The 17,571-nt window shown below is 35.8% G+C and overlaps 2 protein-coding genes across 4 annotated transcripts; both read right to left on the reverse strand.

Annotated features, from left to right (window-relative positions):
- Nucleotides 1-2,617: 2,617 nt before the first annotated feature.
- Nucleotides 2,618-9,661, reverse strand: LOC7464406 (protein ENHANCED DISEASE RESISTANCE 2). 3 transcript variants are annotated; one of them, XM_024610202.2, is made up of 22 exons: nucleotides 9,195-9,661; nucleotides 8,046-8,120; nucleotides 7,876-7,929; nucleotides 7,728-7,793; nucleotides 7,585-7,646; nucleotides 7,041-7,165; nucleotides 6,921-6,967; nucleotides 6,738-6,838; nucleotides 6,148-6,243; nucleotides 6,009-6,073; nucleotides 5,824-5,895; nucleotides 5,308-5,454; nucleotides 4,881-5,200; nucleotides 4,648-4,711; nucleotides 4,357-4,532; nucleotides 4,159-4,260; nucleotides 3,987-4,037; nucleotides 3,742-3,885; nucleotides 3,553-3,648; nucleotides 3,264-3,365; nucleotides 2,909-3,038; nucleotides 2,618-2,859 (listed from the first exon to the last, which is right to left on the reverse strand). In XM_024610202.2, exons 1-21 carry the CDS (start codon nucleotides 9,318-9,320, stop codon nucleotides 2,952-2,954), a joined length of 2,178 nt encoding a protein of 725 aa, XP_024465970.2. In that variant the 5' UTR covers nucleotides 9,321-9,661; the 3' UTR covers nucleotides 2,618-2,859; nucleotides 2,909-2,951. The 3 variants fall into 3 exon arrangements, with proteins under 3 accessions (XP_024465970.2, XP_024465971.2, XP_002316372.3); XM_024610203.2 differs by having other exon boundaries at nucleotides 2,618-3,038; nucleotides 7,734-7,793; XM_002316336.4 differs by having other exon boundaries at nucleotides 2,618-3,038.
- A 3,075-nt stretch (nucleotides 9,662-12,736) lies between these two features.
- On the reverse strand, nucleotides 12,737-16,839 carry LOC7463436 (dolichyl-diphosphooligosaccharide--protein glycosyltransferase subunit 1B). The gene is made up of 8 exons (XM_002316337.4): nucleotides 16,658-16,839; nucleotides 16,497-16,541; nucleotides 15,245-15,876; nucleotides 14,688-14,835; nucleotides 14,340-14,519; nucleotides 14,167-14,235; nucleotides 13,822-13,911; nucleotides 12,737-13,167 (listed from the first exon to the last, which is right to left on the reverse strand). Exons 1-8 carry the CDS (start codon nucleotides 16,778-16,780, stop codon nucleotides 13,045-13,047), a joined length of 1,410 nt encoding a protein of 469 aa, XP_002316373.4. The 5' UTR covers nucleotides 16,781-16,839; the 3' UTR covers nucleotides 12,737-13,044.
- Nucleotides 16,840-17,571: the final 732 nt, after the last annotated feature.

Below are 17,571 nucleotides of genomic sequence, written 5' to 3' on the forward strand. Positions count from 1 at the left end.
TAGAAAAACTCAATATTTTTCTCTATTATATATATTTGTTTTCATTATAATAGATGCTACGACGTCATTTTATAAGTAAATCTGGTATCCCTGGCATTAACCACGCAGAGTTGTCCAAGAAAATCGTTGTTTTCTAGCTAGTAATGGCCAAGGCTATAGTAATATTTTTCTAGTTTTTAATAGAAGGTGTGTTTGGAGTCAATGGCCAAGTGATCTACAGTAATATTGAAGGCCACTACATATATGTTTAATATTATTATGCATGGTATTTTAAACTTCATGCTTGGAAAATGTTAAAATAATATATATTTTTAATATCATAAAAAAACACTAAAAAATATATTAATTTAATACTTTTTTTAAAGTGAAACATAATTTTTAAAAATTACCCTACCTCCCAAACACTCACTACATAGTTGCATTGCTAGCTTACGTAGAGGAGTCACTCACTATAACATGCCAAAAACAGGATGTCTTTGCACACAAAATTCAAATGGTCAGCGATGCTCCGATCACGTGGCGGCAGCACTCGACGAATGATGTAAAAATCTTCAGATTAATTTGAACGTTCAAAGTCTTCAAGACAGAAGGCTCTAATTAGCAGGCTTTCAGTATTGACAAAACAAGCAATAGCCATAGAATTTGTGCACTTCTTGCATATGCATAGCTAGCCATTAGGCAGGATTGTCGCTATATAATATACACTAGGAAATTCTACATAGAAAAATACTGCCATAACGTGCCATAGTTTATAGATCAGACGACATGCTGTCATGTAACAACTACGATCGATGGATTGCGAAGAAGATGTAGAAAGCAGCATGTGATGGCGCCACGTGGTTGCGTGTTTATTAATATAACCTTGAAAAATAATGGCGGTGTAGAAAATAATGTTTATATAGTTCTGGTCATCGCCCGTTATAGGCGCCGGGAACAGGGAGGACAATATTAAATGGGATGGTAACATGTGGGACTTTTTTTTTTTCGTAGAAAAGTAATAACACAAAACACGATTTAAGTTAATTAATTACATAAATTAAGCGTGAGGGTTAAAATGTAATGAAATTACAAGAACGAAAGATTTTCGGAAGAACATTAGTTCATATTTCATAATTCATTTAGGGAGTGTTGAGTACATGCAAACAGTTTTTAAAATACCTCAAAAATCACAAAAAAAAGGTTAATTATTTTTTATTTTTGTGAACAGACATGTCTATAGAATACGGATTCATAAAAGAAAAACATAAAACAGTGAAAATAAAACAACAAAACATCTTTGAAGGTAGCCACGTGCCACGTGGGTGCATCAAATCTGATGGTACTACGTGGGGACGACGTTGGATAATTAATAAATGTTGGATGGTGGTGGCGAAATGGCAGATCAACCCATAGTGTGAAGTGATTTTGGTGAGGGTATTTAGGGCAAGGTGTGGAAAATGGTTGGGTTTTCAATCAAAGGGATAACTCCATTCCAGATGTTAGATAGAAAATAGGCAAATGAAGAGTGACAGATTCATTTTCTGTATTTGGAGCATAGTTTAAAGAAACAAAAAGCCACCATTAACTTAACTTTATTGTCATTTTAATGTTTGTGGGCAATGATTTTTCATGTTTATATTGTGGTCGAAGCCCATTCATATTGAAAACCATACCACTGCTGATTTTCTTCACGGGCCTCGATTTCAAGTCTGGTTGGATTCTTCTTTTAGGTTCATTTATAAGGTTGTTCTTGTTTTTTATTTATTTATTATATATATATATATATATAATTGCTGTAAGCATAATTATAAAATCTACTTATAAGTTAATCTGATGACTTAGAAATTTAAAACCTTTGACAAATCATTTTTTTTCCCCAAAACAATGTTGTTTTGTTTATTAAAAACTTGAAAGCAACAGCTAGTAAAAAAAATAAATTAGGATGATGTATCAACCCATGATCAAAGTCTTAAAACAATTTAGATCAAGACCGAACTTGATAAAATTCTCTACTTAAGAAAAAACTGATTTTTAAAGTGTTTTTTATTTGAAAATATATCAAAATAATATTTTTTAATTTTTTTAAATTTATTTTTAACATTAGCACATCAAAACTATCCAAAAACATCAAAAGAATTTAATTTAATTTTTTTTAAAACTCCGGTTAAAACTCTCTATCAAACACCCTTTTTGTCAATCCTTGTGACAGTTCTGAATATTTTCTAGAATGGACTAGACTACAGATATCTTTACTATCGTGGGCTTCTTTGGTCCCTGAGCTTTCTAGTTTTGATTTCTGACAATTCTCAATCATTTTGGGTTTCATCCCACCACGTGTCACTGGGCTTGAAGCTCAATTTCTATTCTAACCATCCTGGCCTTGCTTCATAATTTCCCATTCATTAATAGAAAAAAAAAAAAAACAATTCTGTTCCAAAAATGGTCCCATATTTTCCAATTAAAATCATGCTATTGGCGTAAATAAGCATTATATGATGCTGGATAAACTTGATATCCCCAATCCATCTGTTTTGAACCCAAATAAACCCTAACAGTGATGTCGTCCAACTTGATTATTGGAGGGAAAATCCAACGGCATTTTAATGTTCACAAAATATAACATGAAGAACAAAGCTCCTGACAAAATATATTCTATATAGAACAATGGCTCGACTAGCATGTTAGATTGAGAAAATATGTAGAATAGCATATACTTGGTTATGCATCTCTACGAGGGAAAATAATAATAAAAGATGTAGAAAATAAATTGCCCTATCAAAGAATCACTGACGAAATTAGCAAATTATTGCCATTTCAACCTTGAATGAAAGAAAAGGGGGCACGTACAAGTGTTAATTCCATGATCATGGAGCACCTCGCCTGCCATTTTCGTCATTCTGCCTTTCTTATCCAGCTTCGACATTCTCACATGGAGATGTCAGAAAAAAAAAGTGCAGGTCATGATATTATGGCTATACAGGGACGGATTTGGATACATCCAGATTATTGAGTCGACAAGTTCCGAGAAGGATTTCCGGGAGCTCCTCCTCGTTGTTACCCTACACAATTTTTTGAGACAGCAAGCGTCAATATTGCTTTTGTTACGGGGAGTAACAAAAAAAGACTTTCCAACGCTCATGCTGGTATGGTCTTAATCTTCAAATCAGCACAATGTTTTTGCAAAATCACTTGAAACTTGGAAACGTTATCGTTCGATCTCTTGGAGAATTTATTATTTTCATGAATCATGCACATGCAGTTATACAGAGATTAATATGTGTCACCTGCACGAGAAATGCCATTTCTATGACCAAATTGTTTAGGTATCCGAGAACAAGACTGACCACCCCCCTGGCAACGGTGGAAGATCCGACATCAATGTCAAGCTGAAATCCAGACAAATGTTGGCATACGATAACATTGTTAGAAGCTTAGGTTATTAGATGAAATTCCCATATCATATCAGAATTAAATCCAATGAAACTTCAAGAATGATTTTATATTATTCTTCAAACAAACGCGATATGCTCGACCTGAAAACTATAGATGCAGAAAACATTATTCATAACCTACCTCCAAGTAATTCTTCCCACGAAAATAATGTATTTCTAGTGCTTGACCAACTAAGCAAGCTTTCTTACCAACACTCTGCTTGACTATCCACGATCCCTAATAAATTACAGACAATGCAAAAAATGTAAGTGGCACGACCATTTGTGTGATATTCCATGAATCCAAACAGAGTCAAACTTTGCTACTAACCTTAGAAATATAAGGTATGAGCTTAAATCTTGAATTCCTAAAGGCGTCATCACCGTGGACAAAGCTGTGTAGCAAGGGAGTTTCTTCCAGAGGAGTTTTTAACATATAATATAGCGCGATGGTATACTGGGTTGCACCGGGGACCTGATTCATGATCAAATATCACATAATCTGTTTCTTGATGACGGGGAGAATCATCGTCAGCATTTAAAGCAACAAGAATGGTTAATTTAATTTTAAGTAACCTGTATATTGATGACGAAGAAGAATTCTGGTCGACCTTGTGCTGCATACTTCTGCATGAATCCAACAGCAAGTGCTTCTATGAGGAGAATTGCGTTTCTATAATTGTTCATGATTTTTTTTCCTTTCAAGAAGATGTATTCACATAGTTTATAGAGATGGTTGTCAAAAAACCTGAATGATACTCTCAGGACGGCTTCCAAGATCATCCTCTCGGTGGTCGGATCTTAGCCAATCGGCTCCAACCATTTGCATTAATGAACCTTTTGCTTTGATCTGGAGAAAGTAAAATGCTTAAGCAGAGAATCTGGAAGAATGGTGGAAGTTCTTAATAAATGCCTTGGTCTGAATTAGATAGAATTTAAGGAACACCTTCTGATTGTCTTTTAAATAATTTTCTCCACGAATCAAAAAGGTAGAGGGCTCGGCAGTAGCCCAACTGCAAGGTAAAGAATAGGTTGAGTCCTTCTGAAGAGTATTACCATAGGATGTTGCTACATTTTCATCTTTAGGCAACTCCTGAAAGTCTATATAACCCTTCTTCTGAACTGCAACGACAAGTTTCGAGGAAATTCTTATCAGAACACAATTAATCAATGGTTCATACCACCCATCCAACAGTCACCTTAAATTGAGAATCTTGGCTACCACAGCAGGACTAACCTGCAAGATCATGTAACTTCTTCACAAAGACAGCGGCAGATGATAATCTGTGCTGGCATATATGCTGCACATTTGAATGCCAAAAAATGTCAGAAAACAAAGGTTGCAGCTCTTGATCTCAATTCATTTCTAACATACACAGAGAAGAAAAATCTAAGCAAGTATTCACAATTTAAGTCTGGTTAAACTACATTTTGGAAAGCATAAATTCAGTCGTGGAGATTAGTAAGTACCGAAGTAGGCTGTTCTTGACTCTTTTCAGGATACCAGCCATTCTCCAAGAGGTCAAAATCTATATCTTCATTGGAATCAGGAAAATCAAAGAATTCATCAGAGGCATCATTCAGGCTCATCAAACTTCTGCGTCCTGAATTTGTTTTTTCTGCCTCGTTTTCCTTTAAATCAGCATTCTGCTCGAACTTCTGTTGGCCTTTATCTTCTGATTCAATATCCTCCATTCCATCCTGGGGCAACATTGTTTTTACTGATGAATCTGAAGAAGAGAAGTCAGATGGATGGTTGCCAGATTTGGCTCGGAACAGCTCCCTCAGTGCTGCAAAATGCAACAACAGAGATAGTGATTTTAATAAAGTAAACTTTCAGTAGACAAAGCTAAAATTACCAGAAGTGCAGTTCCCTAATCCGAAGAAAAGAATGTACCTGCAATTCTTTCAAGCATACGGATGGTTATAGATCTTGCAGACGGTGGACGCAGATATACTTTCCAAAACTTCCAATCAATTGCAAGCATGTGTTTCACAAGCGATTCTCTTCCTTGATTTACAGGAGTTATTACATATCCTCCACCTGCAGGTTTGTAATAAATTAATACACATTAAGGAAAGTTATGGCATGAAGGATAACAATTCAACATAACCAACTGAGGCTGTAAACAGAAAAAATAGATATAGAATAAAGTGGAAATGTAGCAAACAAGCAAGAGTCACCATGCACAAAAGCCTCTCATAAATAGCCATACGTCAAGTAAGTCAGATAGCCTCAAATTAATCTTTACTTTTTATGATCATTGGAAGCACCGGCAAAGTATAGTGAGAAAAGCAAATGAACACTTCAGAAGAAACGAAATTCTTGTTTTCCTCATTCATGGTTGGGTCCATTGGCAGCATTACAAAGTCAATTAGCACTTTAAATTTCCAAAAGCAAAGCATACATTACTTTTAAGGCAAGCTCGAACATATCCTTTTTGTGGAGGACACTTCTTGTGAATCACAGAATGGTATAGAATTACTGTGAAAAAACCAGAAGAAATGTTAGGGCCAAAAAATAAAGGCCGTAGCTTGTGGAAACCATACACCTTCTTGATATCATATGCGTTTTCCATAAAATTTATGAAATGTTACCATATGTTCCATCTTCCTCTCTTCTCCAATATCGTCGCAACAACAAATCTCTTCGCCTCATCCCCCTGCAAAAAAGTAATGAGTAAATGGGAACACATATTAGAAGCAAGTTCCTATTTGCAGAAGGTCTTTATCCAACCAGGGTAGCCAATTGCTGTATAACTTCTTGTGAAGAATATCTGTGTGACCATCAAGGTGCTCAACAACACTGCCCCTGTAAAAACAGAAGTCCCATCTGCAAGACATATATTTGCTAATTCAGCTTCAGGAATATCAAATCGTAGATAATCTGAAAAAAATGTAACGCAAGAAATTAATTTAAATTTTCTTCTGATCTTAAAATAAAAAACTGCGGGCAAGGGTTGAACAATGGAAGTGGTTCATGTAGTTTAAGAATCATAACTAGGTAGGCTGTGATGCTTTCCTCAGAAACCCCAGAACTTTGAAGGCTATAAATCTTGTCTCCAGACTCATAAAACCATACGTGGAAGATATTCTCATAAAAGTTATAAAAGGAAGTCACCTATTCTCTCTTAAAACTTGTCCCTGATACAGATGAAAGTATTATATGTATGGCCATAAAAGAACGCCTCATCGCCTTCCAACTTTATCAAGTGCATACACAAGTCTTTACATGAACATCTTAAACATTCGGGATGAAAATTGTTACGAAGTATGCTTCCAGTTCCGCTTTTAAGAAGATAAGAGGAAAAATTCCAGCAATCTTACTCTGATCTCGAGGCACCAAGAGACATAAGAGTACGGAAAATGGCTTCTGGAGTTCCATCAACCACACCAACTGCCATTATAGCTGGATGATCATCCCAATGCTGAGAAAAAAACATCATCTTTAGCTAAGGAATTGAAGTGCAGCTATCCATAACCAGCAAGCTATGAAAGGGTGCAACTTACCCTCCCCCGAGAATCCCAATCTTTTGCTTCTTTGAAGAGACGCAATCCTGAATATGCAACAAGTTTTGAGCATATAAGCAGTAGCCCTTGAATGCTAGATTACGAATGTAAGTCTCTTACCGTTCTGACAACCAAAAATCTTCCATGTTGACGGGGCTATTACATCAGATGTCACCGCCTCATTCTGCAAGAAGGGGTAATAACCTACAGATCTTTTACTGCCAGCCCTCTTTGAACTGCCAAATCTGTTAAAACAAAATTGGATTGTTTAAGTGGAAAGAAATCTAAGACTTCTAGTAAAGAATGACGCAACGTAGTTCAGCGCTATATACCTAACTAAAGAGCATGCTTATGTGCATTGCTACTTCAAACATTGAAGCTAAACAAGAATCCCAAATGATTAAGACAGAGGAGTGCACATGGGGGGGGGGGGGGGGGGTTCCAATTCTTCAAATGGCAGAATTCATGGTAATTACATTTCAAGAATCAAATTAAGAAAGTATTACGAGGCTCTTTCTGATGCTCAACAAGCATGGAAGAACATTATTGTTAAAGTCAGAAAGAAATAGAGATGCAAAAATGGATAATACAAAATAAGAACAAAACGAAACCAAATGAGAAGGTTCAGTTTCAGGAACTGTTGTCTTGCTAGAGCCTGACATACCTTGAAGGTGGCCAGTTCTTCTTAGAGAAAGACATAAATTCCTTTTCTGGATTTGGGCACTCCTGGAAAACATAGTAAAAGGTGAGGTTTTCGTCACCAGAAAAACTATAGAAATGGTTTATTACAAGTAAACAGTTTTAAACCTTCACCACAGCATTCTGTAAGGAACGAATCCATTTTCCCGCATCTTCTGAACTACTTGCTCCCAACTATAAAATATGGGACCATTAGCGCTTGCATTACTCAAATTTATAAATCAAATAGAATAAAATCGCTTGGAACTTACTGCACCTTAAGTTGATCATTGTCTTTTAAAGTATTATAAAGCGTGAAAATGAAGAAGACCTGCAAGTTGCAAACAATTACTCGTGCTTGGAAAAAAAACCTTTCTCTTGCAGGGCCAAGAAGAATTTCATCCATCATAAATTAGAAAACAGAAATCATGAAAACGAAGGGCATACTTTCCTATTGATGCTCTCTCTTCCATTATCTGTAATGCGAATGTAAGAGTCTATATTTGCACTTCTAAGTGGCTCCTGAAATGTGAAGTTTCAATTAGCCCTACCATCATAGATAATCAAATCATCTGATTGAAATTGCAAAACTATCTAACAGCATCTTATAGAATTAAGATGTTAAATGTAAGTATATCATGTCATCAATTTAGTTTTCCTTGCGGAACTTTGGTTTTCCACCACAGAGGCCTCTTTTCGACCATGAATTGCTGCTCCAACATAACTGCACCGATAGCTACATATATTTAATAGGTTATTATCAGGTCATAATCATCGCAGATTGTCAGATTTGGATAACTTCTTGCCCCTTCTGCTTTCCAGAATGCCCATTCTTGTGATGTCACCTTCAGGGCTTGATGTTCTTTTAATCTTATCCTATCTTTAATCAAAGTCGAAGCTATGTTTTTACAGATGATTCTACCATCAGTAAAACTTTCAAGATATCCCATCCTGATTTTAATTGAAGTCAATAAATAAGCTATGATGATTCAAATCAACACCCTGCATATTTGGGGTGCTTAGCAAACATTTAATGCGAGAAGATCAAATCTAAAAAGGTGCATTCTTCCATTCCCAGCAAGGTATAATATTTTCACAGAAAGATATGCTTCACAACCCCACCATCGTTTTAATGTAATAAACCACTTGGAAAACCCTTCACTTTCTCACCCTTTCTTTTTCTAAGGAAGATAAAATCATATATAGGAATCAAAGGTAAAGTTGATAGATTCTGAAATATTTGATACCGAAATCAAAATCATGAACTTACATCAATAGATACAAATTTCAGACGAGGAAGAATCCATTTCAGCGACAATTTTTAGACAGCAAACACCCCCCCCCCCCTCCCCCCCATTTTCAGAGCACAAAACAGATTCTGCTTGAGAAAAAGAAGGGCCCAAATTCAAGCACCAGCACATTCATACCCTCTCTCAACCCTATCCAATTCCCCTTTACCCCAATAAAAAAAAAAGAAAAGAACTGGAAAACAAGAAGAAACATCTATCTTCCTGTATCCTTTCACATCATGAGTTGATCAGAATTCAAATGAAGAAACAGAACAGAATGAAAAACAAAAGAGAAACAACGGGTTACCTCTTCCTGTGAGATGGGTCTTGTTTTGTAGCATTTGAGGTAGTTTTCTTGAAGAATGAAATACCTTTTGCGTGAAAACTGTAAACCAAACCTATTGGACCTGATGACATACAGCCACCCTTCCATTTTGCAATCGTTTTGAGAAACACCTATTTCAGCAAACCACTCAAAAACGTTGAAACCCTTTCAAAAACCTTCTGAAAAATGTTTCATGCAATCTTTTCTTCAGGTTTTTGTGCTTTGCTATATAAAAATCTTGTACAATGATATGTGGAACTCTTTACGTGTAGAAATCTTTATATATGTGTATAAACACATATACGATGTTGATCCTCTTGATTCCACCTAAGGGAATCAGAGAACCAGATGGTCAGTCTCTTGCAAATCTTTCAGAGAATTCCTCCTCTTGGACTCTTTTCGGGTTCCCTTTCAAGTTTCTCTTCCATTTCCCACTTCTCAAAATAACTAATTTTGAGGGTGACAGTTGACAGAGCAATTGAATTGTTTCTTTAACCAATTTATTGAAACTACCATATCGCCCTTTACCTTTTCGCTTCTAAAATCAAAATTTGGCATGCTGGTTTTTTTAAAAAAAATTATAGAATAAGATTTTTTTTTATTTCCAAAATATTCATTTGAAATGAGTTTTTTTATCCCCCCAAATAATATCAATTAGTGATAGCATGTTCATATGATATCAACCATCAAATAATACGAATTATTCATTTCAAGAAAATTTATGAATAAATGTAAAGGGGCAATTCATAAAGTAAAAACTCAAAAACTCATACAAAATTATAACTTTATTAATTAACATGAGAGAATTCGTGACTTTTTTTCTTGATTCGTCGCATTGCTTCTCAAATGATTGATACTTATTCAAGGAACTTTTCATCGAAAAACTTATTAAGATGGATGCCATGGAATGGATATTATTGCACCATTAATCATCATTTTATTTCAAAGCACCCCATGAATTTCTTGTTATAATCATGATTTTCATTTTTTTTCTTCATCTTCAAATGTATAGGTTTGTGGATGGAGATAAAGGGCATTATGGTAAAATAAATTATGTATAAAGCGCATCATTTTTACTTCAAAGATCAAATTGCAGATGGATGTGAGACACCCTTTGAAGACACACAGGAGTGGTTAGACTTGCACTAGTTTGAAGAAATGAGTAGCTAATTAATAGTTAGTTATTGTTTTTGTAACTAATCTTGATTATTAATGTCTTATGTATTTGTAGTTTTTTTTTTTAATTTTGCAAAAATATTAGTTCTATTATTTGGGAAAGAAACATATAATTGCATAGTGAAGTTTCATCCGTGGAAAGAAGATACTTATTATTTTACAGTGTTTATTTGAAAGTGTGATAGATATTATGTTTTAAAATTTTTTTCGTTTGGAAATGTATTAATTTTTTTTAAAAAAATTATTTTTGACATCAACATAACAAAACGATTTAAAAAAACATAAAAAAATTAATTTAAAATAAAAAAAATTAAAATAACAAAACAATGTTTCAATTGCAATGCCTTTTTACCTTAAAATAAGATATTTAGGGTTTGGAGTCATCCAAGTGGATGGTGACCAATCTTTTGATGCCTTAGTCTTTCCAAAGATTACTAACAATCCATGCACTGCCTGTCTTTTCTCTTCCTAACTTTTCCTATGTCAAACAAAATGCTCTCTCTCTCCCATTACCTAAACTTGATCATCTACATGCTTATTTATAATTACTATGAACCATGTCAACTGAACCATTGAGTCAAAGCACTTCATTGTGAAAACTCTAAGGTTGGCCCATAAGCTAAATTCATGGTCCCCCTTGAGTTGTTCAAAAGCTGTGCTGGGATCAAGTTTCCGAGATTGTTTTAACCTGCATAACCTGTTAATGACACTATATTTTCTTTAATTCTGGAGGATATTCCAATGTTACAACTGCTCAAGAAATGGGCCAATTCCTATGCTTGTTACAGCTTTAAACTATTCAAAATGTTGGGCAACGTTTGCCTTTTTACTTCATGTTCATCGTCAACTTAGCTAAGCTCTCTTTTGCATGCATACAGAGGAAGCAAACCCATTTATCATTTAGACCAAACCTTTTGTATTTTTTTTTTTTATTAACGTGAGTGTCCGGGCCAGTTTACGGACACCTCGACTAATCCTATATGCCCTGGAGTTAACGACATGTAAGCCTCCAGTGGCTCTGAGATTTGTGGGATTCGAACTGGTGATCTCTAGAAAACAAATTTAAAATCTGACCAGTTAAGCTGTACCATTCGGGTTCCAAACCTTTTGTATTAACTTGTTGATTGCATGCACGTGAAAAAAACATAGAAGCAGGCTAATATCCTCTGCCCTTGAGTCTCGAACAGAGGTATCTTATCATCTTCAAATTATGTCAAAGCCGTCCCCATCCAAAGTGCAATGGCATTTCTCAACCGTTCTTTGAATTAAGACATCAAAGGATGAAAGAGTTTTTAGATCATGAGAAGAAATGTTGTCAGAATCTTAAGCTCGATGAGTTGCTAATTAATTAATAATTATGGTTTCTTAAACTTCAAGACTATGTACTAGCTTGATTTTCTAACCTAAACCATAAATTAGGTTTACCTCTAAAACATCGTTTCTTTTTCTATTATCTTATCCACTCATTGCTAAACTCCCTTCCTCGCTAAAATTAAACAATGCCCGCTCATGATAAAGACATTTATTGTAAGTATGAAATGGCACGTTCGCATAATAAGAAGAGACCTGCTGTTACTTGTCAGATTGAAGAAAGGAGATGGAAGCTAATTACTAAAGCCTAGCAATTAATAAATGCAAGAAAGCCCAGTTGGAGGAAGCAGACTACACGTCTACACCTTACATGTCCTTTTCTGGCTTGAAGGGTCATTTAAGAGCTCGACATGGGGATGGATGGGCTAGAAAAGAAAATACAGGAGGAGATGCGTGTTTCATTTTGTTGCTCTTATTTACACCACAAAGTGCCTTACTGATCTCCTTCCATCCCAATCCTTGTTCACCAGAGCTGACAAGATCTGGTGGCATTGAAGTTCTTGTCACCCTATTAATTTTTTTCCCCCTATTACTCGGTAAGATTTTGACACCAAACCAGTTTCACTCAGTAGTTCATCAACTTGTAGGTGTTTTGACGGGATTCGAATAAGAATGCTAACGAGCAATAGCACCTTTTAAGACAAAGTGATAGATATAAACGTAAACTTTCTACAAATCCACATGTAATTGTGCACGCTTTGGGCCATTTAGGAGAATACAGCAGAGCAGATCGATTAGATTGCAGCACGCCCTGGTCATTACTTGGACACTATTACCTAGGGGCTGCCATTTTGGGAGTTCGTCATCTATCCTTAAAACACTGGCTATGGCACTTCTCGTTGGGGTCACTAAATGATTGTCTATCACATAGGTCAAAATAATAACATCAAGTTTCCAGCCCAAATCCCAATTCCCAGCCATACTAGATGTTTAGAGAAAAAATAAAAACAAAGGGAGAGGTTACCTCCCTGTCAAACTACCTCAAAATTCTTATATTGCACGTATGAAGATAACTACTGTTCAATGGACCCCCACAAAGGGTGGGGTGAAAGTTAACAAGAAAACTTTCTAGTTCAGAGCTACTTTCACTGCAGAAAATCTAAAAGTTTTATAAGCGGCCCCAAATGGTCCCTGATGGGCCTCGGATTCTGACCTGCTCAGTTTCTAAACGAAAGTAAAGCTGACACCCTCCTCGGCCAAGGATGACGGAATGAGCATATCAATATCAAAAACTGGCACATACATCACTAATAAGTTGCATAACCTGGCCTTTCTGGAGCATTTGTCACTTGCGGATGGAAATATCAATCTGTAGGTAAGCTACACATGCCATGAAAAACAAGAAAAATACTGATGCCAACATCAGCGGTTCTGCTAGCATGAATATAGGTTTGAAAGTGTAATAAACCTGCAAGAACAAGGCAAATGTTTGTAAACATTGTTAAATAGGGGAATCCAAGGGGAGAATTTTGTATGAGAAAATCAAAATGGAAATAGTTAGTAATGTCGTGGAACATAACCGGAGAATCATACAGGTCACAGACATATTACTATTGAAGTCAGCCAAGCATTTTAAATCTCAAAATTTCATACCACCAAAGAGAGCTTCCACAACTCTAAATGAACCACTAACCAATTTCAGCAAAGTATAAAAGTCATTGTAAGTTAAAATATACAGTACAATCCTGCAGATCACAAACTCTTAAATAGTCAAATTCAGGGTCTTATTTTAGCACAAATAGTCAAATTCAGAGTCTTATTTTAGCACGAACATGCAACTTGCCTAGAAAACTAACACGACCTACTGCGTTGCAGTGGCACATGGTATTGCAGTAGAGTAGGTGCAGTTAGTATCCAGCATCATAGTCAACAATTCTTATTTTTCAAGCTGAAAATCAACATCTGTAAATAAATGAAATGATTGGATCTAGAACTGTCTACATCTAGTCCTAGAAAGGTGACTTTGATTGGAGTTTAATTGCCAATCAGAACCTTGATATTTTGACCCTTCATTTGATACTTAAGAAAATCAAAATTGAGATTCAAGGGGATTGCAGATCACCTGGAAAGGCGTAATGTGCTCAGGAACTACATTTTTCTTTTCCAGAACCAGCACGGTCCTCCCAACAACATCAAGGTATGAATATTTGGTCTGCACAAGTTTCCAAAAATATAAACGCAATCAGTGCTGTTGTTATGTTGCAACAAAGCAAAGCACCAAGCTCACTTTTAAAGATTGAATATTTCTTATACAGGGAAAGCTACTCATTCGGATTTTTTAAACTATAAATTTCAAGCAATTTTCTTGTTATTGTTTAGCACATAAAAATAAAATATGTCAACGATACACCTCCAACACACTTGTTAAACTTAAAAGTAATATTTTGGGTTGTGCTGGGATTAGTACCTCTAGATGCTGCTCCACTGGAAAAGGAACAGCAGCTGAAGGGTCTTTTGATCCTTCTGGCAGCACAACCTGAAATAAAACATCTTCTGGCATTAGCATGAGAAGAATATGACTAAAGCAACAAACAGACAAACAGCATCATGAATGCAAATGATTAATAGAAGCAAACCCACTTTGATGGTCAGCTTGTTCACAACAGTCTGGGCAAGAGGACAACCAAAGCTGAAGTTGAGGTATCGCTTGCCATCAGGAGACTCAAAAAGGAAGTCTTCCAGTGGTAGCCCGTATCCAATAACAAAGGTAGCCTTCCAACCTCCAAATAAAGGATACCGTGGTTCAATTTCAAGTTCTGACTGTTTAGAGAGTGTCGAGTCAGCACATAAGAAGATGAAAACTGCAGTCCATAAAAATAACACCAAGTACCATTTTTTCTCAATTTGCAGTATTCCCATCTCTCCTATCAAAATATAACCATAGTTACATTACGATGCAAGCACATAACTAGAAAATAGGGGCAATACCTTACGGTAATCTGTACGTAAATGTGACGATGAGATGTTTCCGATTTCATCCCGGTAATACACAGAGTGCACCCTAGGTGGTAGACTTGCTAGAAGGTGCTTGAATGAAGACGCACCTTTAATAGATGGCCTAGATTGATAATCAACCCTGCCAGAAGGTCTCAGAAGATGAGATTAAAACAGACTAATTACAGAAGATGAAACACAAGAACGAAAAAACAGTCATATAAACTAAATTGAAACACCTTTAAGCTTAATTATGCACCCACAAACAGATGGATCCAGGGGCAGAGGGGAGGAGGAAGGAGGGGGTTATTTCAAGTAAGTCACACAAAACTTAATTAGATCAGAAACAAGCTAGAAAATCCTTAGTCATGCATTGTCTATACAGAATATGCTGACCAGTATGGCATTTTAACTTTCATTCTAGCCTAAACTCAAAAAAGAAAGAAAAGGCGTGCGTGTTGGGGGGGGGGGGGGGGTATGGAAAACTGAATGAATATGAAGTGATAAAAACTAAAAGGAGGAAAAACACGGCATGGAGCAGCAATTCCAACCTTGAAAACACGCCTTTGTGTCTAGCACCAGCATGAGCCAACTTGTAATGCTCTGTTATCTGAAGGTTGCCCCAGTGAGATATCTCCACTTCTCGTAAAAGCTCCTCAACAACTGCAAATGGGCTGTTATTCTCAAGATGAACAATTACTGGAGAAAATGAATATGGAGGCCGGTCTTCATATGGTCCATACTTCAGTTCTCTGCCAGCAAACTTGGTGGGTTCCACTCTTGTATATGATTCCACTTTTGTACTTGGTGTCTTAATAAAAGTAGTTTGCTGCTTAATATGATATGGTGACAGTATTAATGCACTATCACGGAAATATACCAATTGCGATTCCGATTGGCTTATCTCTGCTGGGAAAGGTTCCAGAGAATGTGTTAATATATAAAGCACTTCCAGAGTGGCAGTTTCACCCAAACTTAATGGATCCAGTAAAGATATGCTAAAATATTTAGTTCCATTTGGCGCATCAGGTAGCTCTGTTGGATTTACATCAAGATGAACGTAACTTTTCTTCTTCTTCTTGCCTATAGCTGCTTGTGCTTTGACAAGTGCTAGGTGATCAGCTTGCGAAGGTGGGAATGCAAGAAGGATTTCTGAAGCAGGAGTTGTCCCAACATTTTCAACCTGAATTGTATCCATATACATGTCCATAAAAAGAAGAAATTCACAAACAACAAACATACACACACACAAACAATAACCCGCTATCTGGAATGCACATTCCTCTATAAGTGAATATACTAGTCAAAATCCCTACATCTTTTTGACCCAACTGTTGAATCGTTATTCTTGCATACTCAACAATTTTTATATGATATCAGAGGTAGACAGAAGACAGACCATTTGACCTGGCAGATCTTTCTGAGACATGCAAACCGTCACGGTGGCATGCATAGAGTAAAAAACGAATCAAAGTTTGGAGTCTTTGTCCAAACATGGAATTGTTTGCACCTAGCACAACCAGAAATCAAGCCTAAAACACTTGCCTAATTAACATAATTCGAAGCAAACCCTTAACCATCATGCTACAGGGGTATTGAGCCAAGTTTTTTTTTTTAAAAAAATAAAATTGAATTTTGAGCTAGACTATCGAAATTCTGCCAATGAAAGACTGCAAATTTCAACAATCAATAATAGATTTAAACCCCCCACAATTAAAACTTTTCGAAAATGCTTGATAATCCCATTTGTTTGATTATAAGAAAAACTAAGAATCAACCAAAGTAATGATTATAGGGGCATACCTTTAAAGTTAAGAAGACCTTGACGATATGTGAACTCAAGTCAATCTGCACCAATTATCACACAAACAAACAACAAATCATGAAACCTGATCATCTTCTTTTGTTTCACAGGATCAAATCAGTTTTTATTTCTGAAATTGAGCAAAAAGAGGTGCTCTTACTCTACGTTCGGCGTTGAGGATTTGGATCTGGTTATTTGAGGAGGAAACGGCAAGAGTGAGAAATGTGAAGATCAAGAGAGCTAGAATGAGTCCCGCTGCTTTCATGGCCGTTGACCTAGCCATCTCTTGGAAACTGCCAAGTCCTCTGCTCTATGTATTCTCTCTACAAGGACTCGGGGGGAGTGACAGTGCCGAGACATAAATGGAGGTGGAGGAGATGGATTTGGGCTTTTTGGACAGACATGTTTGGACCTCTGCCATTGTTATTTGAGCAGGGATGGCAATTTGGCCCAAGAGGACTACTGGTCTGAACCCATCCGAAAAAAATCCCTAATTTTGCCTCCAGAGTATTCAATAGTATCTTTTAATTCAATATTTTTCTTAAATAAAAATTTGTTGAAATTATTAAGTATAAAAATTAAAATCACTGTATGTAAATTTATTTATTTTTTTAATTTGAGGTGAAAAAATGGAAATGAAATGTTAGAAAAGTAAGATTAAAAGCGAATGTCCTGTTTATTTTTGCGTTTCAAAAGTGCTTTTGAAAAAATTTGAAAATTTTTTATTTTTTTTTACTTCAAATTAATATTTTTTGGTGTTTTTAGATTATTTTGATGCGTTAATGTCAAAAATAATTTTTTGAAAAATAAAAAATATATTTTCTTGATACATTTCCAAGTGAAAAGCATTTTGAAAATTAACTGCAACCACACTCCTAAACAGACTCGAAGCATTAAAGGTTAAATATCCAAAGTGTTAGTTAAAAATTGAAAAAAATATAAAAAATACTAATAAGAGATGGGAGGAAAATTCCTAACTTTATTTGTTTTCTTCTCATTCTTCTTTCAAAATGAGGAGGTTGGGAAAGTGGGTCCATATGAAGAATTTTTACCTCCTTTTTATTTTCTTTCCAA

Source organism: Populus trichocarpa, chromosome 10, assembly GCF_000002775.5.
Source record: "Populus trichocarpa isolate Nisqually-1 chromosome 10, P.trichocarpa_v4.1, whole genome shotgun sequence".
Taxonomy (NCBI): domain Eukaryota; kingdom Viridiplantae; phylum Streptophyta; class Magnoliopsida; order Malpighiales; family Salicaceae; genus Populus; species Populus trichocarpa.